Source organism: Manis javanica, chromosome 4, assembly GCF_040802235.1.
Source record: "Manis javanica isolate MJ-LG chromosome 4, MJ_LKY, whole genome shotgun sequence".
Lineage (NCBI taxonomy): Eukaryota > Metazoa > Chordata > Mammalia > Pholidota > Manidae > Manis > Manis javanica.
In genome coordinates this window covers 36,332,831-36,358,051 of record NC_133159.1, presented here as the reverse complement: position 1 = coordinate 36,358,051, position 25,221 = coordinate 36,332,831, and the positions used below count along the sequence as shown (strand labels likewise).

The 25,221-nt window shown below is 36.7% G+C and overlaps 1 protein-coding gene across 3 annotated transcripts in view; it reads left to right on the top strand.

Annotated features, from left to right (window-relative positions):
* Positions 1–25,221, top strand: part of PIK3R3 (phosphoinositide-3-kinase regulatory subunit 3) — a 118,012-nt gene that overhangs the window by 66,736 nt on the left and 26,055 nt on the right. For all 3 annotated transcript variants that reach the window (XM_073233853.1, XM_017658626.3, XM_073233855.1), the window contains 2 exons: positions 4,609–4,789; positions 5,232–5,357. In XM_073233853.1, coding sequence (XP_073089954.1) covers positions 4,609–4,789; positions 5,232–5,357 — 307 coding nt within the window. The remainder of the gene's footprint in view (positions 1–4,608; positions 4,790–5,231; positions 5,358–25,221) is intronic.

The window sequence follows — 25,221 nt, the reverse complement described above, 5'->3', positions numbered from 1 at the left end:
TTAGATATTTATGTATTTAATTTTAACAATAAAAATAGCCCAATTACAATAAAGTCTTGTGACTTTTTTTTAAAAGGACCATCTAAAGAAAAGACTAATCGTAACAGTAACAACAACTCCCTTGTACTAAGCATTTTACAAGCAATATTGTATTTATTTCTCATAACAACCTTAGGGGTAGGTATTATTAATATTTTCATTTTATAGATGAGACAACTGAAGCTTAACGTGGTTAAGAAACTGGCCTAAAGACACATAGCTAGTAAGTGACAAAGGACAGGTTCAAATCCAGATTTATCGAGTTCTTTGCTGCCTTTCCACCCTAGTATTTTTGGGAAAAATAATCCTATATCTTATGCCAGAAATTTGGAGTTAACTATTTTAATTTCTGGCAAAGGAGAAATTTATACCCTAGGACTTCAGTTTTGCTGAGAAATAATAAGTGTTCTACAATGATTCATTTAGAACAATTTTTTTCCTACTCTGGTCAGGCTTCTAGGGGGACTTCTAAACCAGTGGTCTCTTCTCTTTTCGTGCCTTACCTGCCCTCTTAGTAGCATTAGTCATAGACACTCCTTCCTAGAAGTAGTTTATTATTTTAGCTGTTGTGACATCACACTCTCCTGATTTTCTTCCTAACTCTAGGCCATTCCTTTGCTCAAAGCTACATGTAAAGTGTTTTAGGGTTCAGACCTGGGCCTCTTTCTCTTCTCTGTATTCATTCTTCCAAGGTGAGCTTGTCTTTTCTCATGGCTTTAATATATATAACTACATGCTGATGATTCGTAAACCTCATTTCCAGCTCTGAACTCCAGAACTCCATGTGTATATATCCAGTTGCCTACTTGACTTTGCCACTTAGATAACCAGGGGACATACTAGTTTTAACAATTTCAAAGCAGAGTTCTTAATTTCTAACCTAACTGCCCCTACTCAAACTATTTCTCTTCTAGTCTCTTCTTATTTAAGAAAAAAAAAAACCTCACCATCTCTATAGTTATTCAAGCCACAAATATTTTTTGACTTTTCCCTCACCCTTGTGTCCAATCCATCATTAAACATCTCCTGCCTATTCTGCCTCCAAATGTATACTCATAATCTCTGCACACTTCTCTACAACCCAAATCGAAGCCACCGCCACCTTGCTTGATGTTTTGCAGTCACCTCCTAACAGGTTTCCCAGAACTGTACAACTTCTGATCTTCCTCACCACTGTTAACCATTTTCTGCACAGTAGCCAGAGTGATTATTTTAAGATATGAGTATACTTTGCTTAAAACTCTTTAAGAGTTTTCCTACTGCACTTAAGGTAAAATATTTGGATTTTATTCTGATTTACAAAACTCTGTTTGACCTGGTCTTGGTATATTTCTTACACGTCTTTTCATGCCACTCTCTCTTTATCCTCTACATTCAACCCCTCAGGTTGAGGGGCTATTCCTGCCCTAGGCATTTGCAATAGCTGTTCCTTTTTGTCATTCACATCTCTGCATAAATGCCACCTCTTCAAATCTTTCCTAACCATTCAGTCTGCAATAGCCATCCAAGGATATATATTGCTTCAATTTAATTCACCTTGTGGGCTGCTCACTGTTTATTTTCTTCTCTTTCACGTTGTCTATCTCACCCCATTAGAATTTAAATTCTCTGAGACTGGGGACTTTGTTTAATCGTTGCTATATCCCGAGAGGACTCTAATATAACACTTAACACACTGAATTAAGGATACATACCTTCTGTAGGCTCTTTTCCTCATCCCAAACATATAAAAATTATTGCTTTTAGCAAGTTGCAATTAGAAATCTGCCCATCATAAAATAGCACCTTAGTGTGAGATTTTCAGAAGGGGCCATAGAGCTTCCATGTAATCTTTCACTCATAAGATGCTAAGGTCTTCTTTTGGAAGCAGTCCGTTTTATTGCTGCACAGCTTTAAAGTTTAGAAGGTTATCTTTGTGCTAGGACCAGGAATATGGACATTAATAAGGCATGATTTTACCCTCAAAGAATTCATAATCCACATGTGTAATGATGGAGTAGGAGAGACACACACATATACTATACCTTAATGCAGTGTGGTAAGTGTTACATTAGGGTGCTCTCCATTCTCCCCATTTCTCAGCCCCTGGTAACCATTGTTCTACTTTCTGTTTTTGTGCATTTGGCTACTCTAGGTACCTTATATAAGTAGAGTTATGCAATATTTATCCTTTTGTTGTCTGTCTTATTTTATGTAGAACAATATCTCTAAGGTTCATCCACGCAGTAACATATGTCGAAATTTCTTCTTAAAGCTGAATAATATTTCATTTCACGTGTATACTACATTTTGTATATCCTTTGGTCACTGGAAATTGGCAAGAATGTTTCAAAATGTTCATGTATCTAGCACAAGCTCTGACACTGAGTAAGTATTCAGTAAATATTTTAATGAGAGAACGAATAAATGAGACAAAGACAAAGAGAAGGTTTCTCAGAGGAAATTGAGGTGGGCCTTGATAGATTATGCTAGGCAGAAAACTAATGTTCTTAAATCAATTTAGTAAATACTCATAGCTCAATAGTAGTTACTGTGCAGAGAATCAAACAATGAATTAAAATCTTTTTCTCAAGGAAGAAATAGTCTAATGAGGGCAATTAGAGGGAATAAGAAAACTGCTTTGAATTAAAATAATAGGAGAAGTTCAATGTTCTATAGTGGCTCAAAGGAGGGAAAGAGATAACCTTGTTGAAAGGATACAGAAAGCTGTGCTTCTTGGGAGAAATTGCATTTACAGTGTGTCTTGAAGAAGGGGATAGTCTGGATGTATAGAAAGTGGGAGGAGAGGTTGCAGGAATAGGTAATGATAGGAACAACGATATGGAGGTGAGAAACTGGAGTCTTGTTCTGTGAGATGCAGTCCTATCTAGCTAGAGGGTAATGTTTAAAAACAGGAAAAAATGGTAGTGGGTAGAAGGTTGGAAAATGTTGAAGAAGACCTTGACTTCTAAAATTCTACCCTCATGTTGAAGAATGCCTTGAATTCTAAAATTTGGAGTTTGTATTTAATATTGTAGGTAGGCAGGGGGGACCATTGCATTTTTTCAGCAGGGAAATTACATGATCAGACTATATTTGAATAGAAAGAATAAAAGAGGACAGTAGTAAAGAGTTAGAAGGTTACTATTAATTGAGAGATAATGATGATCCAGAATAGGATTTTTTCTTTGATCATTTAATATTTATTGAGTGTCCACAATGTTGTAGGTACTGTTTGAGGAAAAGTAAATGATGAACAAGCCAGACACAGTGTCTTATCTACAGTGTTTATATTTGGGGGGAAGGAGTGAGGAAGAGAGAGACAAAACAAACACATAAAAAAGAAATGATATAACTTCACAGAGTATGAAGTACTATATAGGGGATACATGGGGTTATATGATAGAGAATGTGAGGAAAGGGAGTTTAAGATAGTTTGGCAAAGGAGGGCCTCTTTGAGGACATGATCTCGGAAAACTGAAGAATTAGAAAGAACCAGCTAGAAAAGTGTTCCAGGGAGAGGGAACAAAAAAATGCAGGGATACCGATTTTGGAAAGATTTGGTTGATTTAAATTAATCCATAGAGTCAAACCTGTTTTTGACCTTTCACAAATCGCAATGCCTCTTGATCATGTGTAATAGCATGACATAAAGAGATATAGAGGCATATATTTCCCCCCCAGTAGGTCTGCATCCTGCTATAAGAAGAGTTAAGTGGAAATGGCACAGTATTTTGCTATGGGATAATGAATCAACCTGCTGTGGTTATAGATTATATCCTACTTGGAAAACATTGCTATTTTAAGCTTTGGTTATAAATTACCTTTTAAGGGACCATTGGATATGATTCAATAAACAAAAGTGGTTTAAACTATTCAAGCATCAGATTACACCCATCTAATATAAATGGCACTTCAAAAACAATACTTTGTGAAACAGTTGAATGACAGTTCAATCATTTACATATTTGATGGCCTAAATAAATAGTTGTTTCTAAGAATTATAAGCACATATAAAAGACAAAATAATGTAAGGTGCTAGATTAATTGCTTAGTTATAAATCATTGAAGGAGCTTAATTGTGTTTGTGCATTAACAATAAAACCTTGGCTGTGTTAGTGATTGTATGACATGCTTACCATCCCCCTTCATGTAGAGATGGCTTCTGCTTCCCTCCACAGACACACAACCACATATGTTTAGGCCCTAAAGAGATTGTCTCTGTGCTTCCTGAAAAAGTATTGATAGAATTTAAATTAGAAAAATTCATTCAGAAAATAAACAAAAGGTACACTTTACTTCTGTTTTATTTTCTTTGTGATGTTTTTTACTAAATTTGTTAATACTAAATAATATGTAGGTATGCTGACCTTTAGTAACCAAGATATTTTAAAAGAAATAGTTGTAAAAAATATGACATTATATATACTTTTACACACATAATTATATATGCCTTTTTACCAGTTCCAGTCTCAACATAGTAAAACTTGTTTATTATGTGAGACAGGCTTTCATATCTCCATATGAAAGTAATACTTTAATAGAGTTTTTGGGAAAAAAAATCTACAGTTGTTGTCTTGTTATTCACAGGAAGGGAGGCAATAATAAATTAATAAAAATCTATCATCGAGATGGTAAATATGGCTTTTCTGATCCTCTGACATTTAATTCTGTGGTGGAGCTCATTAATCACTATCATCATGAATCTCTTGCTCAGTACAATCCAAAACTTGATGTGAAGTTGATGTACCCAGTGTCCAGATACCAACAGGTATGATTACAGAAAATCTTGATAGCTATTCAGCAAGTCATTGTTTAGCAACATAATTTGATCCTAACTTACCAGGCTTATTAGCTAAGAAAAGAAAGAAATTTAGTCATTTAAAATTTCCTGCTTAAGATTTAAGGTAGTTTTGGAAGTTACTATGTGGTACTGTTCCATAAGAGCTTGTTATGTATTTATTAACTTTATATAAAAATACTTCTGTTTATGTTTCCTGTTTTACTTCATTTCTTAATTTTTGAAATCCAAACATTTTGATGTGATATCAAGGCTGATCTTAGAGTTAACCAAAGGATCTAGTGCTTTTACATGCTTGCTGTTAATATGGTTGCTTAAACTTACAGTAGAAATGCAATTTAAAAATAAGTAGATGTGGAAAAATTCATGTATCATTATTAACATTCTTTATTTCTTTTGTTTACCTGCATAGGATCAGTTGGTAAAAGAAGATAACATTGATGCAGTAGGTAAAAAACTGCAAGAGTACCACTCTCAGTATCAGGAAAAGAGTAAAGAGTATGACAGGCTATATGAAGAATATACCAGAACATCCCAGGTTAGTATATTTTCATTTTTTAGGCCAGTAAGTATGCATTGTTAGTTACATCAGATTTTCTATAATTCACCTGGCAGCCTAGCTGTCTTAATATCTTAAACTTAAACAGTCTTTTTGCAACTTTGATGATATAAATTCATCTTCCATTCATAAATCACTTTTTTTGTTGGTTAAGGGTATACCCTTTTGTATTTTCAATTAGTATTAGGATAAAGGTAGGCTGAAAGTGGCAAAAATAACTAACAAAGACTTCAGATAGAAATTTATTTTTCTTTCATGTATAGACAGTTGCAGGGGTGTTAGGGCAACTCCAGTCATTTAGGGCCTAAGGTTCTTCTGTCCTGATGCTTTACTACCTGTGGAAGATGGCTTACCCCAGTATCAGCCATCCCAGCCACAGTCTAGCAAATGGGAAGGAACAATAGGAAGGAGAAAGGAATGCTCCCGATTTTTGAGGCTACTTTCTAGAAGAAGCACACACTGCTTCCACGTTCATCCCACTGGCTAGGTACAGCTGCAGATCACAACTCCTGTAGGGGAGGCTGAGAAAGCTAGTCTATTTGGCCAGGTGTGCCCAACTAACATTTGAGAGTTTACTGAGAAAGAAGGAACTAATGGAAATTGTAGGACCACTAGTTGTCTCAGCCACACAGTTTTGAGATCATAAACCTTAAAAATCCGTATTTCTTTTATCACATTTACAGTATAGAGCAAAATTCTGAAGAATAACCTAGTTCTTTTCCTAGAATTATCCTTGATTCATTTTTAGTTACACTTGGATTGATTAATTTGCTCTGAGTTGTTACATACTATATAAAAGGTACTGGGAATTTTTATGAAGGTGCATTTCTTCAGGTAATTTATCTGTTAGAATATTTGGACCACTAGTAGCCTAAGAAAATACGTTGAACTGGGTTTCTCATGCACATTCTTTGAAACACAGGTAATAACTTTGAACATCAAATGATTTATATAAGAATTAGTCAGTGTTAATTAGTCCATGTTATAATAGCATTTGTCCATTCTACTAAATTCAAAGTAAATTCTCCCTGCAACAATAGCTTGCTTGAGTCTTTCTAGGAGGTAACAATAATGGATTTTTTCTAGTGTTTTTCTATTTCATAGATTTCTGCTCTTATCTTTATTACTTCGTATCTTCTGCTTTTTAAAATTTAATTTGCTCTTCTTTTTCTAGCTTCTTAAGGTGGAAATTTTGTTCATTGTTTTTTTTAAATTTCCTTATTTTCTAATATAAGCATTTGAGGCTATAAATTTCCCTCCAAGAACTGCTCTAGGTGTATCATACCAATTTTATTATACTGTTATTTTCACTATTCAGTTTTAAATATTTTCTAATTTCCCTTGTGATTTCTTCTTTGGCCCATGTTCTTTAATTTCTAAATATTTGGGGTTTTTCTGGGTATTATTTATTTCTAATTTAATTTTGTTGTAGTCAGTGAACATATTTATTAAAGTTACAGTCTTTTGAAATTTATTGACTTAAAACCTACACATGCCTTATTTTGGTAAACTTACCAGTGCAATGACAACTACCATAGTTGTTTGTATAGTGATCTTGGAGTTGTTGGTATAGTGCTTTGTAAATTAGGTCAAGGTGATTCATAGTGTCATTCATATATTCTGTATCTTTACTTTTTTTTTTTTTGCTAGTTCTGTCAGTTACTGAGAGGGAGTCTTAAAGTCTCCAATTACAATTGTAACTTAGTCTGTTTCTCTCTTTAGTTCTGTTAGCTTTTGCTTTCTGTATATTAAAATTTTGTTAGTGTTGTTTGCATATTTATAGGAAGTTTAACCCTTTATCAGTATGGAATATTCCTCTTTATGTCTAGTAATCCTGGGTTTGAGGTCTGCTTTTTCTAATATATCTCTACTAGCTTTCATAATGCTTATTACTATTTGCATGATATATCTTTTCCTGTCCTTTGAATTTCAGTGGTAAAATATACAAAATAATTGTCATTTTAACTGTAAGTATATAATTCTGTTGCATTAAATATATTCACAGTTTTGTGTAACCACCACCATTTTCTTTACCTGTCTTTATATTCAAAGTGCATCTTTTATAGATAATATATAATCGGGTCTAGCTTTTAGAAATCCAATCTGACAATCTCTGCCTTTTAATTGAAGGGTGTAATCCATTTGTATTCTTGCAATTATTGCTGTGGTTGGGTTTGTTTACTTTTTTGCTCTTTGTTTTCTTTATGCTTCATCTGTTTTTTTTTTTGTTCCTCTACAAGGCTTTCACAGTCTTCATTTGGGTTAAACATTTTTTAGTGTTCTATTTTGGTTCTTCATCTGGCTTTTTAGCTATAGCTTTTTTTTCTTATTATTATTATCAAATATATATCACAGTGGTTCAATAGTCCCCCAACCTCTCCCCCTTAGTAACCACTAGTCACATCTCTGTCTGTAAGTCTAATGCTGTTTTGTTCCTTCTGTTTTCTTTGTTTTTATATTCCACAAATAAGTCAAATCATATGGTATTTATCTTTCTTCACCTGGCTTATTTCATTGAGCATAATACCCTCTAGATCCATCCATGTTGTTGCAAATGGCAGGATTTGTTTTCTTTTTATGGCTGAATAATATTCCATTGTGTATATGTACCACCTCTTCTTTATCCATTCATCTACTGATGGACACTTAGGTTGCTTTCATATCTTGGCTATTGCAAACAGTCTGGTGATAAACACGGGTGTGTATGTCTTTCTGAATCATGGATTTTATTTTCTTTGGGTAAATTCCTAGGAGTGGGATTACTGGGTGAAATGTTATTTCTATTTTTAGTGTTTTGAGGAAACTCCATACTGCTTTTCACAGTTGCACAAATTTTCAGTCCTACCAACAGTGTAGGAGGGTTTCTATTGTCTCTGCACCCTCGCCAGCATTTGTTGTTTCTTGTCTTTTGGATAGTAGTCATTCTAACTGGTGTGAGGTAATACCTCATTGTGGTTTTAGTTTGCATTTCCCTGATGATTAGTGATGTGTGGAGCATCTTTTCATGCCTGTTGGCTATCTGTATTTCTTCTTAAGTGAAGTGTCTGTTCAGGTCGTCTGCCCATTTTTTGATAAGGTTATTTGTTTTTTGGGTGTTGAGGCATATGAGTTCTTTATATATTTTGGATGTTAATCCCTTATTAGACGAGTCATTTAAGAATATATTCTCCTATACTGTAGGATAGCTATGGCTCTAAGGATTACAACATGTAGTCTTAATTAATCACTGTTACTTAAGTTCATAGTGTACCATGTATCATATAAATATAATAACCTTGTAACCATGTACTTTTACTTTCACCTCATATTGTTGTCATATGTTTTATATCTACATATATTAACCCCATAATTCAATGTTATAATATTTGCATTAAGCATTACATTATCTTTAAAATAATTTTAGAGAAGAAAAAGTCTTTTGTATTTACTCACAGGTTTATGGTTTCTGGTATTCTTTATTTTTTCCTATAAATCTGGGCTTTTCTCTGGTGTCATTTCACTTCAGCTTGAAGAACATCATAATACTTCTTGTAGGGCAGGGCATTTGGCAGCAAACACTCTCAGCTTTCATTTACCTGACGATATGATGTAGATAATTTACATTCATTTTTTTCTTTCATATATACCTTTTTTGTGAAATTTTTTTTGCATTGTGGTAAAATATACAAAATAATTGTCATTTTAACTGTAAGTATATAATTCTGTTGCATTAAATATATTCACAGTTTTGTGTAACCACCACCATTTTCTTTACCCAAAATGATTTCATCATCCTCAATAAAAGCTCTATACCCATTAAACAATAACTCCCCAACCCCTGGTAATCTCTACTTTTTGATTTTATGAATTGCCTATTCTAGGTAACTTATATAAATGGAATCAAATAATATTTGTCCATGGCTTATTTTACTATTTATGATGTTTTCAAGACAAATTCATGTTGCAGCATATATCAAAATGTCATTCCTTTTTATGGCTGAATAATATTCTATTATATATATATATATACCTTATTTTGTTTTTCTTTTCATCTGTTGGTAGACATTTGGGTCATTTCTGGTTTTTCTATTGCAAATAATGCTGCTATGAACATTGGTGTACAGTGATCTCTTCAAGTCTGTTTTCATTTCTATTGGATCTATACCTAGGAGTGGAATTGCTGGGTGATAGTTATATGTTTAACCTTTTGAGAAACTGCTTAACTGTTTTCCACACTGGCCAAACTATTTTACATTCCCACCAGCAATGCATGAAGGTTCCAGTTTTTTTCACATCCTCTCTATGACTTGTTATTTTCTTTTTAACTATTTTAAATAGTCATCCTAGTAGTTGTGAAGTAATCTCTCATTGTTTTTGTTACTTTTGTGTTTTAGGAGTTTTTTTTAATACAGTCCTGGTAGTAATCCCTTATTAGGAATTACGATTTTCATATATCTTTTCCATTTTGTAGGTTTTCTTTTTGCTTCTTGACAGTATCCTTTGATGTACAAGCATTGGTAATTTTGATAAAGTCCAATTTGTTTATTTTTTCTTTTATTGCCTATGTTTTTGGTATCATATTCATGAAATTGATGCCAAATCCAATGTCTTAAGATTTTCTCCACTGTTCTCTTCTAAGAGTTTGTTGTTTTAACTCTTAAATTTAGGTCTTTTACATGTGAAAATCCATTTTCCTTCCACTGTGGTCCCAGTACCATTTCTTCATTCAGTGGTCTTGGGACACTTGCTAAAAATCAACTGACCATAAATGTGGGGGGTTATTTTTGGGCTCTCTATTGTATTCTTCCATTCATCTATATGTCTTTCCTCTGTCAGTACCATACTGTTTTGATTACTGTAGCTTTGCAATAAACTTTGAAGTATTAGTCTTCCAACCTGTTCAAGATTGTTTTGGGTATTCTGGGACCCTTTCAATTCCATATGAATTTGAGGATCTGTTTTCCATTTCTGTAAAAGTGCAGTTGGGATTTTTATGGAGATTAAATCTGTATATCACTTCGGGTAGTACTGTCATCTTAACAGTATTAAGTTTCCAACCCATGAACATGGGATATCTTGCCATTTAGTTATGTTGTCTTTAGTATCTTTCAATATTGCTTTGTAGTTTTCAGTGTATGAGTTTTTCACCTCCTTGGTTAAATTTATTCCTAAGTGTTTTATTATTTTTGATGCTGTTGTAAATGGAATTGTTCCCTTCATTTCATTTTTGGATTATTCATTGCTATGTAATACAACTTTTTGTGCATTGAATTTATATTTTGCAACTTTTTTGCTGAATTTATTAGCTCTAACAGTTTTTGTAGAGTTCTTAGTGCTTTGTACATATAAGATTATGTTATTTTAGATAGTTTTACTTCTTCTTGTCCAATTTGGATGTCTTATTTCTTTTTGTTGCCTAATTGCTCTGGCTAGAACTTGAAGGTACTGTGTTGCATGAAAGTGGTAAAAGTGAATATCCTTGTCTTGCTCCTGATCTTTGGCAGAAAGCTCTCCATTTAACCACTGAGTATGATATTAGCCTTAGGTTTTTCAAATATGGCTGTATTAATTTCCTAACTCTGCCAAAACTAAGTACCACCGACTAGGTAGCCTAAAACAACAGAAATTTATGGTCTCACTGTTCTGGAGGCTAGATCTCCAAAATAAAGGTGTTAGATGGGCCATTCTCTCTCTGAAAGCTTTAGGGAGGATCCTTCATTGCTTTTTCTTAGTTTCTGGTGGTTGCTGGCAATCTTTGACATTGTTTGGGTTGTAGATGCATCACTCCAATCTCTGCCTCCCTTATCAATGGCATTCTTCTTCTGTGTCTCTGTTTTCCTTCTTGTAATAATACCAATTGGGTGCACCCTAATCCAGTATGCCTTCATTTTATCTTACTAATTATATCTGCAAAGGCCCTATTTCCTAATAAGTTCACATTCTAAAGTCCTGGGAGTTAGGGCTTGAACATATCTTTTTTGGGAACACAATGAAATAGAACAGTGGCTCTTATATTGAAAAAGTTTCCCCTTATTCCTTGTTTATTCAATGTTTTTATCATTCAAGGATGTTGGATTTTGTTAAATTCTTTCTCTGTTAAGATCATCATAGTTTTTTTCCTTCATTCTATTAATGTTGTGTGTTATATTGACTGATTTTTATATGTTGAACCTGTATTCCTGGGATAAATTCCATGTGGTATTCCTGGGATGAACATGTATTCCTGGCATAAATTCCATGTGGTAATGGTGTATAGTTGAAGTCCCTTTAATACACTGCTGAATTTAGTTTGGTAGTATTTAGTTGAGGACTTTTGCTTCTATATTCATAATAGATATTGTTCTACCATTTTCTTTTCTTGTGGTCTCTTGGTCTGGCTTCAGTATCAGAGTAATGATGGTCTCATAAGAATGAGTTAGGAAGTGTTTCTTCCTCTTCTATTTTTTGGAAGAGTTTGAGAAGAATTGGTGTTAATTCTTTAATTGTTTAGTGGATTCACTAGTGAAGCCATCAGGTCCTGGGATTTGCTTTGTTGGGAAGCATTTGATTATTGATTCAAACTCCTTACAGGTTATAGGTCTATTGAGATTTTCTGTTTGTTCTTGAGTCAGTTTTGGTATTTTGTGCGCTTCCAGGAATTTTTCCATTTCATCTAGGCTATCCAATTTGTTATTATACAGTTTTTAGCACTTTTTTTTTGAGCAATAAGAAGGCTTTATTTAAAAAGTATGCACTCACAGCAAAGGACACCATCAGTAGAACAGAAAGGCATCCTACAGTATGGGAGAATATATTTGTAAGTGAAATATCTGACAAGGGGTTAACATCCAAAATATATAAAGGACTCACATGCCTCAACACCCAAAAAACAAATAACACTATTAAAAAATGGGTGCAGGATATGAACAGACACCTTGCCAAAGAAGAAATTCAGATGACCAACAGGCACATGAAAAGATGCTCCACATCACTAATTATCAGGGAAATGCAAATTCAAACCACAATGAGATATCACCTCACACCATTTAGGATGGCCAAGATAGAAAAGACTAGGAACAACAAATGCTGGTGAACATGCATAGAAAGTAGAACCTTCCTACACTGCTGGTGGAAATGTAAACTAGTTCAACCATTGTGGAAAGCAGTATGGAGGTTCCTCAAAAAACAAAAAATAGAAATACCATTTGACCCAGGAATTCCACTCCTAGGAATTTACCCTAAGAATGTAGGATCCCAGTTTCAAAAAGACATATGCACCCCTGTTTAGTGCAGCACTATTTACAATAACCAAGAAATAGAAACAACCTAAATGTCCATCAGTAGATGAATGGATAAAGCAGGTGTGGTACATACACACAATGGAATAAGAAGAAAAAAATCCTACTATCTGCAACAACATGAATGGAGCTAGAGGGTATTATGCTCAGTGAAATAAGCCAGGCAGAGAAAGACAAGTACCAAATGATTTCACTCATCTGTGGAGCATAAGAACAAAGCAAAAACTGAAGGAACAAAACAGCAGCAGACTCACAGAACCCAATAATGGACTAACAGTTACCAAAGGGAAAGATGCTATAGAACCACTACTTGTCTTTCTGTGCTTTACTGCCTTCCCTGTGCTCCCCCCTACTTTTATGTGTGCTAATTGTAATGCCCATTATTCCCCTTCTCCCTCCCTTGCAGCATTCTTTTATAATCCTTTTATTGCTGTAAAGTTGGTAGTATGCCCTCTCTTTAATTTCTGATTTAGTAATTTGAGTCTTCTCTTTTTTTCTTAGTCAATCTAAAGATTTGACAAGTTTGTTGGTCTTTTCATAGAACTAGTTTTTGGTTTTGTAGATTTTTCTCTTTTTCCATTCTATATTTCATTTATCTCTCCTCGGATTGTTATTTCCTTCCTTCTGCTGGCTTTGCTATTCTTTTTCCGGTTTTTTAAGGTATACAGTTAGGTTATTGATTTCATATCTTTTCTTTTAAATGTAGGTGTTTGACAGCTAGAAATTTCCCTCAAATACTAGTTTTCCTGCATTCCGTAAGTTTCAATATGCTATGTTTTCATTCTTTCTTATGAAGATATTTTATAATCTCTCATGTCATTTTCTCTTTGACCCATTGGTTTTTATTTTATTTTATTTTATTTTGTTACCATTAATCTACAGTTACATGAAGAACATTATTTTTACTAGGCTCTCCCCTTCACCAAGTCCCCCCGACAAACCCCATTACAGTCATTGTCCATCAGCAGAGTAAGATGTTGTAGAATCACTACCTGTCTTCTCTGTGTTCCACAGCCCTCCCCTTTCCCCCATGCCCCACATTATACATGCTAATCATAAAACCCCCTTTCTTCCCCCACCCCCTTATCCCTACCTTCCCACCCATCCTCCCCAGTCCCTTTCCCTTTGGTAACTGTTAGTCCATTCTTGGGTTCTGTGATTCTGCTGATGTTTTGTTCCTTCAGTTTTTCTTTTGTTCTTATACTCCACAGATGAGTGAAATCATTTGGTATTTGTCTTTCTCCGCTGGGCTTATTTCACTGAGCATAATACGCTCTAGCTCCATCCATGTTGTTGCAAATGGTAGGATTCTTCTTCTTCTTACGGCTGAATAATATTCCATTGTGTATATGTACCACATCTTCTTTATCCATTCATCTACTGATGGACACTTAGGTTGCTTCCATTTCTTGGCTATTGTAAATAGTGCTGCGATAAACATAGGGGTACATCTGTCTTTTTCAAACTGGAGTGCTGCATCCTTAGGGTAAATTCCTAGAGGTGGAATTCCTGGGTCAAATGCTTGGTCTGTTTTGAGCTTTTTGAGGAACCTCCATACTGCTTTCCACAATGGTTGAGCTAATTTACATTCCCACCAGCAGTGTAGGAGGGTTCCCCTTCTCCACAACCTTGCCAGCATTTGCTGTTGTTTGTCTTTTGGATGGTGGCTATCCTTACTGGTGTGAGGTGATATCTCATTGTGGTTTTAATTTGCATTTCTCTGATAACCAGTGATGTGGAGCACGTTTTCATGTGTCTGTTGGCCATCTGAATTTCTTCTTTGGAGAACTGTCTGTTCAGCTCCTCTGCCCATTTTTTAATTGGATTATTTGGTTTCTGTTTGTTGAAGTGTGTGAGCTCTTTATATATTTTGGATGTCAAGCCTTTATTGGACCTGTCATCTGTGAATATATTCTCCCATACTATAAGGTACCTTTTTGTTCTATTGATGGTGTCCTTTTCTGTACAGAAGCTTTTCAGCTTTATATAGTCCCAGTTGTTCATTTTTGCTTTTGTTTTCCTTGCCAGGGGAGATATATTCATGAAGAAGTCACTCATGTTTGTGTCCAAGAGATTTTCCCTATGTTTTTTTCTAAGAGTTTTATGGTTTCATGACTTACATTCAGGTCTTTGATCCATTGTGAATTTACTTTTGTGTATGGGGTTACACAGTGATCCAGTTTCATTTTCTTACATGTAGCTGTCCAGTTTTGCCAGCACCATCTGTTGAAGAGACTGTTATTTCCCCATTGTATGTCCATGGCTCCTTTATCGAATATTAATTGACCATATATGTTTGGGTTAATGTCTGGAGTCTCTAATCTGTTCCACTGGTCTGTGGCTCTGTTCTTGTGCCAGTACCAAATTGTCTTGATTACTATGGCTTTGTAGTAGAGCTTGAAGTTGGGGAGTGAGATCCCCTCCACTTTATTCTTCTTTCTCAGATCTGCTTTGGCTATTCAGGGTCTTTGGTGTTCCCATATGAATTTTTGAACTATTTGTTACAGTTCATTGAAGAATGTTGTTGGTAATTTGATAGGGATTGCATTGAATCTGTATATTGCTTTGGGCAGGATGGCCATTTTGACAATACTAATTCTTCCTAGCCAAGAGCATGGGATGTTTTCAATTGTTAGTGTCCTCTTTAATTTCTCTTAAGAGTGTCTTACATAAGAGTTTTGAGGGTATATGTCTTTCACTTCTTTGGTTAGATTTATTCCTAGGTATTTTATTCTTTTTGATGCCATTGTGAATGGAATTGTTTTCTTGATTTCTCTTTCTATTGGTTCATTGTTAGTATATAGAAAAGCCCCAGATTTCTCTGTGTTAATTTTGTATCCTGCAACTATGCTGTATTCCGATATTAGTTCTAGTAGTTTTGGAGTGGAGTCTTTAGGGTTTTTTATGTACAATATCATGTCATCTGCAAATAGTGACAGTTTAACTTCTTCTTTACCAATCTGAATTCCTTGTATTTCTTTGTTGTGTCTAATTGCTGTGGCTAGGACCTCCAGTACTATGTTGAATAACAGTGGGGAGAGTGGGCATCCCTGACTTGTTCCCGATCTCAAAGGAAAAGCTTTCAGCTTCTCGCTGTTCAGTATAATGTTGACTGTGGGTTTATCGTATATGGCCTTTATTATGTTGAGATACTTGCCCTCTATACTCATTTTGCTGAGAATTTTTATCATGAATGGATGTTGAATTTTGTCAAATGCTATTTCAGCATCTATGGAGATGATCATGTGGTTTTTGTCTTTCTTTTTGTTTATGTGGTGGATGATATTGATGGATTTTCGAATGTTGTACCTTCCTTGCATCCCTGGGATGAATCCCACTTGGTCATGGTGTATGATCCTTTTGATATATTTTTGAATTCGGTTTGCTAATATTTTATTGAGTATTTTTGCATCTACGTTCATCAGGTTATTGGTCTGTCATTTTCTTTTTTGGTGGGGTCTCTGCCTGGTTTTGGTATTCGGGTGATGCTGGCTTCATAGAATGAGTTTGGGAGTATTCCCTCCTCTTCTATTTTTTGGAAAACTTTAAGGAGAATGCGTATTATATCTTCTCTGTAAGTCTGATAAAATTCTGAGGTAAATCCATCTGGCCCAGGTGTTTTATTCTTGGGTAGTGTTTTGATTACCGCTTCAATTTTCTTTGCTGCTGATTGGTTTGTTTAGATTTTGTGTTTCTTCCTTCGTCAGTTTTTGAACGTTGTGTTTTTCTAGGAAGTTGTCCATTTATTCTAGGTTTTCTAGCTGCTTGGCATATAGGTTTTCTTAGTAGTCTCTGTTAATTCTTTGTTTTTCTGTTGGGTCAGTCGTGATGTTTCCTTTCTCATTTCTGACTCTGTTGATGTGTGTTGATTCTCTTTTTCTCTTAATAAGTCTGGCTAGAGGCTTATCTATTTTGTTTATTTTCTCAAAGAACCTGCTCTTGGTCTCATTGATTTTTTCTATTGTTTTATTCTTCTCAATTTTGTTTGTTTCTTTTCTGATCTTTATTATGTCCCTCCTTCTGCTGACTTTAGGCCTCACTTGTTCTTCTTTTTCCAATTTTGATAATTGTGACATTAGACTATTCATTTGGGTTTGTTCTTCCTTCTTTAGATATGCCTGGATTGCTATATACTTTCCTCTTAAGACTGCTTTTGCTGCTTCCCACAGAAGTTGGGGTTTTGTGTTGTTGTTGTCATTTATTTCCATATATTGCTGTATCTCCATTTTAATTTGGTCGTTGATCCATTGACTATTTAGAAGCGTGTTGTTAAGCCTCCATGTGTTTGTGAGCCTTTTTGCTTTCTTGGTACAATTTATTTCTAGTTTCATACCTTTGTGGTCTGAAAAGTTGGTTGGTAGGATTTCAATCTTTTTGAATTTACTGAGGCTCTTTTTGTGGCCTAGTATGTGGTCTATTCTGGAGAATGTTCCATGTGCACTTGAGAAGAATGTGTTTCCTGTTGCTTTTGGGTGTAGACTTCTATAGATGTCTATTAGGTCCATCTGTTCTAGTGTGTTGTTCAGTGCTTCTGTGTCCTTACGTATTTTCTTTCTGGTGGATCTGTCCTTTGGAGTGAATGGTGTGTTGAAGTCTCCTAAGATGAATGCATTGCAGTCTATTTCCTCCTTTAGTTCTGTTAGTATTTGTTTCACATATGCTGGTGCTCCTGTGTTGGGTGCATATATATTTATAATAGTTATATCCTCTTGTTGGACTGAGCCCTTTATCATTATGTAATGTCCTTCTTTATCTCTTGTTACTTTCTTTGTTTTGAAGTCTATTTTGTCTGTTACTAGGACTGCAACACCTACTTTTTTCTCCCTGTTGTTTGCATGAAATATCTTTTTCCATCCCTTGACTTTTAGTCTGTGCATATCTTTGGGTTTGAGGTGAGTCTCTTGTAAGCAGCATATAGATGGGTCTTGTTTTTTTTATCCAGTGACTCTGTGTCTTTTGATTGGTGCATTCAGTCCATTTACATTTAGGGTGACTATTCAAAGATATGTACTTATTGCCATGTCAGGCTTTAGATTCGTGGTTACTAAAGATTTCAGGTTACTTTCCTTACTATCTAAGAGTCTAACTTAACTCACTTAGTATGCTGTTACAAACACAATGTAATTGTTCTTTTCTATTTCTCCTTCTATTTCTTCCTCCTTCATTCTTTATGTATTAGGTATCAAATTCTGTACTTTTTGTCTATCCCTTGTTTGACTTTGGGGATAGTCAATTTAATTTTTCATTTGCCTCACAATCAGCTGCTCCACCCTCCCTACCGTGATTTTACTACCTCTGGGGTCAGCTATCCAACCCTAGGAACACTTCCATCTATAGCAGTCTCTCCAAAATAGACTGCAGAGATGGTTTGTGGGATGTAAAGTCTCTCAGCTTTTGCTTATCTGGAAATTGTTTAATCCCTCCTTCAAATTTAAATGATAATCTTGCCTGATAAAGTAATCTTGGTTCCAGGCCCTTCTGCTTCATGGCATTTAATACATCATGCCACTCCCTTCTGGCCTGTAAGATTTCTGCTGAGAAGTCTTATGTTAGCCTGATGGGCTTTTCTTCGTATGTGATCTTATTTCTGCCTCTGGCTGCTTTTAACAGTCTGTCCTTATCCTTGATGTTTCCCATTTTAATTACTATGTGTCTTGCTGTTGTCTTCCTTGGGTCCCTTGTGTTGGGGGGGTCTCTGGATCTCCATGGCCTGACAGACTGTGTCCTTCCCCAGATTGGGGAAGTTTTCAGCAACTACCTCCTCAGAGACACTTTCTATCCCTTTCTCTCTCTCTTCTTCTTCTGGTATCCCTATAATACGAATATTGTTCCGCCTGGATTGTTCACACAGTTGTCTCAATATTCTTTGATTTTTAGAGATCCTTTTTTCTCTCTGTGCCTCAGCTTCTTTGTATTCCTCTTCTCTAGTTTCTATTTCATTTATTCTCCTCCACCGTATCCAACCTGCTTTTAATACCCTCCATCCTGTTCTTTAATAATTGGATCTCTGACCTGAATTCATTCCTGAGTTCTTGGATGTCTTTCCGTACCTCCATTAGGATGCTGATGATTTTTATTTTGAACTCCCTTTCAGGAAGAGTCATGAGGTCCATATCATTTAAATCTTTCTCGGGAGTTGTATTGACAATTTTACTCTGGACAAGGTTCCTTTGGTGTTTCATGTTTGTATATGGTGCCCTCTAGTGTCCAGAAGGTCTATTCTGGAGCTGCTGAGTCCCTGAAGCAATGTCAGGGGTCACAGGGGAGCGGTACTGGTGCCTGGGGGTAGGTAAGAGCTGTTCCCCGCCTGCTGGCTGCTGTGCCTGTCTCCACTGCCTGAGCCAGTGGGCTGGTTACACAGGTATAAGTTTTTGTCCCAGAGCAGCCAGATATGGTTCCCTGCCTTCCACAAGCAGCCGGAATCCCAGTCTCCCCAGGAACTCTGCCTGTATTAACTTTCCCACCCAGTAGTCATGCGAGTCTCATGAAAGCACCATGAAATGTAGGTTTGTGCTCCCAGAGCAGATCTCCGGAGCTAGGTATTCAGTAGTCCCAGGCCTTCCACTCCCTACCTGCTCCTTTGTCTTCCTCCCACCCGTGAGCTGGGGTGGGGGAGGGGCTCGGGTCCCTCGGAGCCATAGCTCCGGTAGTTACCCCGTTCACTGAGGTCTGCTCTTTTCTCCAGGTGTGTGCAGTCTGACGCCATCCTCTTTCCTGTTAGTCTCTCAGGATTAGTTGCACCAATTAAATTTTCTAATTGTATCCAGTTTTAGGAGGTAGCCTCTGTCTCTCACGCAGCCATCTTTAATCCCTCACATTTATTTCTTGGGTAGTTTTTTGATTACTGCTTCAATTTCTTTGCTCATAATTGGTTTGTTTAACTTTTGTGTTTCTTCCTTGGTCCCTTACTTATTTTCTGTCTGGTGGATCTATCCTTTGGAGTGAGTGGCGTGTTGAAGTCTCCTAAAATGAATGCATTGCATTCTATTTTGTTCTTTAGTTCTGATAGTATTTGTTTCACATATGCTGGTGCTCCTGTGTTAGGTGCATATATATTTATAATGGTTATATCCTCTTGTTGGACTGAGCCCTTTATCATTATGTAATGTCTTTCTTTATCTCTTATTACTTTCTTTGTTTTGAAGTCTATTTTGTCTGATACTAGGACTGCAACACCTGCTTTTTTCTCCCTGTTGTTTGCATGAAGTATCTTTTTCAATCCCTTACCTTTTAGTCTGTGCATGTCTTTGGGTTTGAGGTGAGTTTCTTGTAAGCAGCATATAGATAGGTCTTGCTTTTTTATCCATTCTATTACTCTGTGTCTTTTGATTGGTGCATTCAGTCCATTTACATTTAAGGTGACTATTGAAAGATATGTACTTATTGCCATTGCAGGCTTTAGATTCATGTTTACCAAAGATTCAAGGTTATCTTGTTTAGTATCTTACTGTGTAACTTAACTTGCTTATTGGGCTGTTATAAACACTGTCTGGTGATTCTTCATTTCTCTTTTTTTATTCCTCCTCCTCCATTCTTTATATGTTGGTTGTTTTATTCTGTGCTCTTTTGTGTTTCCTTTGACTGCTTTTGTGGGTCGTTGATTTTATTTTTTGCCTTTAGTTAGTATTTGGTTGGTCTGCTTTCTTTGCTGTGGTTTTATGTTCTCTGGTGACATCTGTTTACCCTTAGGAGTACTCCCATCTAGAGCAGTCCCTCTAAAATACCCTGTAGAGGTGGTTTGTGGAAGGCAAATTCCCTCAACTTTTGCTTATCTGGGAATTGTTTAATCCCTCCTTCATATTTAAATGATAATCGTGCTGGATAGAGTATTCTTGGTTCATTGCCCTTCTGTTTCATTGCATTAAATATATCATGCCATTCTCTTCTGGTCTGTAAGGTTTCTGTTGAGGAGTGTGATGATAGCCTGATGGGTTTTCCTTTGTAGGTGACCTTTTTCCTCTCTCTAGCTGCCTTTTAAACTCTGTCCTTGTCCTTGATCTTTGCCATTTTAATTATGTGTCTTGGTGTTGTCCTGCTTGGGTCTCTTCTGTTGGGAGTTCTGTGTGCTTCTGTGGTCTGAGAGACTATTTCCTCCCCCAGTTTGGGCAAGGTTTCTGCAATTATTTCTTTAAAGACTCTTTCCATCCCTTTTTCTCTCTCTTCTTCTTCTGGTACCCCTATAATGCGGATATTGTTCCTTTTGGATTGGTCACACAGTTCTCAATATTGTTTCATGCCTTGAGATCCTTCTTTCTCTCTCTGCGTCTGCTTCTATGAGTTCCTGTTCTCTGGTTTCTAGTACATCAATGGCTTTTTGCATCTTATCCATTCTGCTTATAAATCCTTCCAGAGATTGTTTCATTTCTGTAATCTCCTTCCGGACGTCATCCCTTAGCTCTTGCATATTTCTCTGCAGCTCTGTCAGCATGGTTATGAACTTTATTTTGAATTCTTTTTCAGGAAGATTGGTTAGGTCTATCTCCTTCTCAGGGGGTTGACTCTGATTTTGGTTTGTATCAGATTCTTCTGTCTTTTCATGGCAATAGAGGTAGTTGTGCAGAGCTGGTGCTTGTGTCGGCTGAGAGAACGTCCTTTCTTGCTGGTTTTTGGCCTTCCTCTCCTGGGAGAACGGCGACCTCTAGCGGCTTGTGCTGGGCAGCCGCAGAAGGGGCCTCTGATTCTTGCCCGGCTGCTGTGGAGTTTAGCTCCGTGGTTGCAGTGGGCGTGGCCTGTCTCAGGCTGCTGCTCCAATATGGCAGATCTGCGTTGGAGGGGAAACGGCCAGGAGGCTGTTTATCTCCGTGAGGGGCCTCCAAGCTGCACTGCTGCCCAGGGGGTTAGGGCGCCCGGAATTCCCTGGGATTCCCAGCTGCTAGGCTGTGTCCCAGGGCGCTTCTGTCCTGCTGTGGAGTCACTGTCCCTTTAAGACTTTCAAAAAGCACTCGCTTTTCTTTGTCCCAGGGGTGCACTGGCTGCAGGAACCTGCTCACAGGTCTTACTGTCCTGTTTCCCTAGTATCCAGCACACCAAGCTCTGTGTGCCTGCGCTCTGGTGCGGATGGCTAGGGCTGGGTGTTCAGTAGTCCTGGGCTCCCTCTCCCTCCCCGCTCCGACTCCTCTCCTCCTGCCGGGAGCTGCAGGGAGGGGCTCTCGGGTTCCACCGGGCCGCAGCTTGTATCTTACCCTCTTTGCGAGGTGCTGGGTTCTTGCAGGTGTGGATGTGGTCTGGCTATTGCCCTGTGTCTTCTGGTCTCTCTTTTAGGAAGAGTTCTATTTGTTGTATTTTCAAAAACATATATGGTTTTGGGAGGAGATTTCTGCTGCTCTACTCACGCCGCCATTTTGGCTCTGCCCTAGTTGACTCATTGGTTTTTTTAAGAACATGTTGCTTAGTTCCCAAATATTTGTGGACTTTCCAATTTTCCTTTTGTTATTGATTTCTGTTTTCATTCCATTGTGGTTGGAAAAGATACTTTGTGTGATTTCAGTGTCTTAAAATTCATTAAGACTTGTTTTGTGGCCTAACATAATCTATCCTGGGGGATATTCTATGTGAAAAGAACATGTATTCTGCAGAGGCATAGAGTATTCTGTATATGTCCTTTATGTCAAATTGGTTTATAGATTTGCGCAAGTCCTCTATTTCTTTATTCATCTTGTGTCTACTGGTTCTATTCATTATTAAATGTGGGGTATTGAATTCTCCAACTATTACTGTAAAACTGTTGCATCGTATAGTCTCCCTTCAATTCTGTGAATGTTTGCTTCATATATTTTGGTACTGTGTTGTTGAGCACATAATATGTTTCTCTTTTTCTTCTTCTTCTGCTATTCCCATTGCATGTATGTTACGCCTTTTGTAGTTGTCCCCAGGTACTTGGATATTCTGTGTTTTTTTTTTTCAGCCTTTGTTCTCTTTGCTTTCAGTTTTGGAGGTTTCTGTTGAGACATCCTCATGCTCAGGGATTCTTTCCTCGGCTATGTCCAGTTAGTGTTTCCACCTCTCTTCATGCATTGCCTGTCGATTCTTGCATGTGGTCTGCTTTATTCATTGGAGTCCTTAGCACATTAATCTTAGTTATTTTAAATTCCCAGTCTGATAATTCCAACATCCCTACCATGTCTGTTTCTGATGCTTGATTTGTCTCTTCAAATTTTGTATTTTGGCTTTTGGTATGCTTTGTAATTTTTCTTAATAGCTGGAAAATATGTACTGGGTAAAAGGAAATGCTGTAAATAGACCTTTAGTAGTGTGGTGGTGAGGTACAGGGGAGGGGACATATTCTATAACACTGACTAGGTCTTTATAGCATCTAGTCAGTCATAGGTCTCAGTCTTTAGTGAGCCTATGCCTCTGGACTATGAACTTCACAAGTGTTTCTCAGACCTTTTTTCCCCACCATTAAGTGGGAGAGGATGGCTAGAGCTGGGTGGAGTTGAGTTATTTCCCTCCCCCAACTCATTTAGGCTCTGATAATACCACAGGAGGCCACACTCTTATTACCTAGTTTCTCCTGACGTCAGGCCTTGTTAAGAATAGAGTGCTCTGTTTTATTTCAAAGTGGTTTCTTTTTCCTCCTCCCTGCTGGAAGCACAAGGGGATTTTTCTCCAGTATTTACTATGAAAGCCCTGGTTGAGCTACTAGAGGAAAATCTCACAAAATTTTGGGAACAACCACCTCTGACTGGGTTCCCCTGGAACTTTTAACTGTGTGAGTTGTCTACACTGAGCCTCCAGAAATTTTGTCCATTACAGTTCAAGTCTTCCTACCCTGGTATTGGTTCCTGTAGCAGTTTCTGCTTGTGTGAGTCTCTGCTCTGGTAAGTCATGTATATGCCTGTCTGCCTCTCCAGTTGTGGGAATTGGAGGAGGAAGTTTGTCCTCACCTTTGTTACAGATCCTAGAAGAGTTGTTGCTTTTTAGTCTTTTCAGCTTTGTACTTGTTTTTTGGATGGAGTGGTGACTTCAAGCTCCTTACAAACAGAACTGGAAACCAGAAGTCCTCCACATATTTGCTCATAATTGTTTTATCTTCTTGATATATTGAACCTTTATCAATATGTAATGCCCTTCTTTGCCTCTTGTAACCTCTTTTGACTTAAAATCTGTATTGTTTGATATTATAACAACCATAGCTCTCTTTAGTTTCCTGTTTGGATGGAATATTACTTTCCATCTTTTTGCTTTTAACCTCTTGTGTCTGCATATGAGGCAAGTCTCTTGCAGGCAGCACATGGCTGGATCATGGCTTTTAAAAAAGAAATCCATCTGCCAGTCTCTGCCTTTTTAGTTGGAAAGTCTAATCCAGTTACATTTGAAATAATTAGTGATCACCTATAAGGAAGGACTGATTTTTCCCATTTAGCTATTAGTTTTCTGTGTGTCTTACTGTTTTTGTTCTTCAGTTCTTCCATTATTGGCTTTTTTTGTATTTAATTGATTTTTTTGTAGTGTACCTTTTTGATGCCCCAGTTCTTTCTTTTTCTGTGTATTTTTTTAGTTTTACTTAGTGGGTACTCAGAGATTACAATTAATGTCTCAACCACATAACCTAATTTGAATAATGCCAGCTTATTATTTGGTAACTTTTCAATGGCATATAAACACTGTGCTTCTAAATACCTATGTCACTAGTTACATTTGTATACACTGATTGTCCATTAACATAGATTTATAACTAGTTTTTTGCATTTGTCCTTTAAATCATACAGAAAAGAAGAAAGTTACAAACCAAAAATAAAATAATACTGGCTTTTATATTTACTTATGCAGTTGCTTTTACCAGAGCCATTTCTTCATGTGACTTTGAGTTACTGTCTAGTATCCTTTCATTTCACCCAAAGGAGTCTGTTTAACATTTCTTATAGGGCTGTTTTAGGGATAGTGAACTCCTTCAGCTTTGTTTTTTCTAGGAATATCTTAATTTCTCCTTCATGATTGGAGGATAATCCTGCTAGATATAGAATTCTTGGTTGATAATTTTTCTCCCTCTCAGGGCTTTAAATATGCCTCCCACTGCCTTCTGGCCTCTATGGTTTCTGAGGGAAAATCAGTTACATGACAAATTTCTTCTCTCTTGCTGATTCTCTCTTTGTCTTTTGACAATCTGACTGTAATATGAAATACTTGTTTTTTATATTTTTGTCTATAGTTTATGTTTGTTAGCTGTGGAAGGGTTAGTCAGCAATGACCTATTCTAGTATACTGTAACTCATGATTCCTTGTTTTGACCCTAGTATTTATGTTCTTGATTTTCCCAGCCTCAAAGTCCTTGATGTTATTTCCAAACTAATGCCTGTGGGCAGTGTAAAGGTAGAAATTGCCCCAGGAACCTCAGGAGTGGTGGGGCTTATTTGGGTATATTGGCCAGTGAGATATAGTACTGATTGGGAAAAGGTGTGGGATTAAAGTGGCCAGATATGCTGTAACAGTCCATTTTCTGATGGGAGATATTTGATTCCATTTCATTTTCAGGCTTTCTTTTATTAGTTAACTAGTTATTCAAAATGACTTTAATAACTTTTTTTTTCTTTCTGCCTGATCTGTGCTGTGTCTGTGGTGTATCTGTGTGTGTATACTACTTTTAC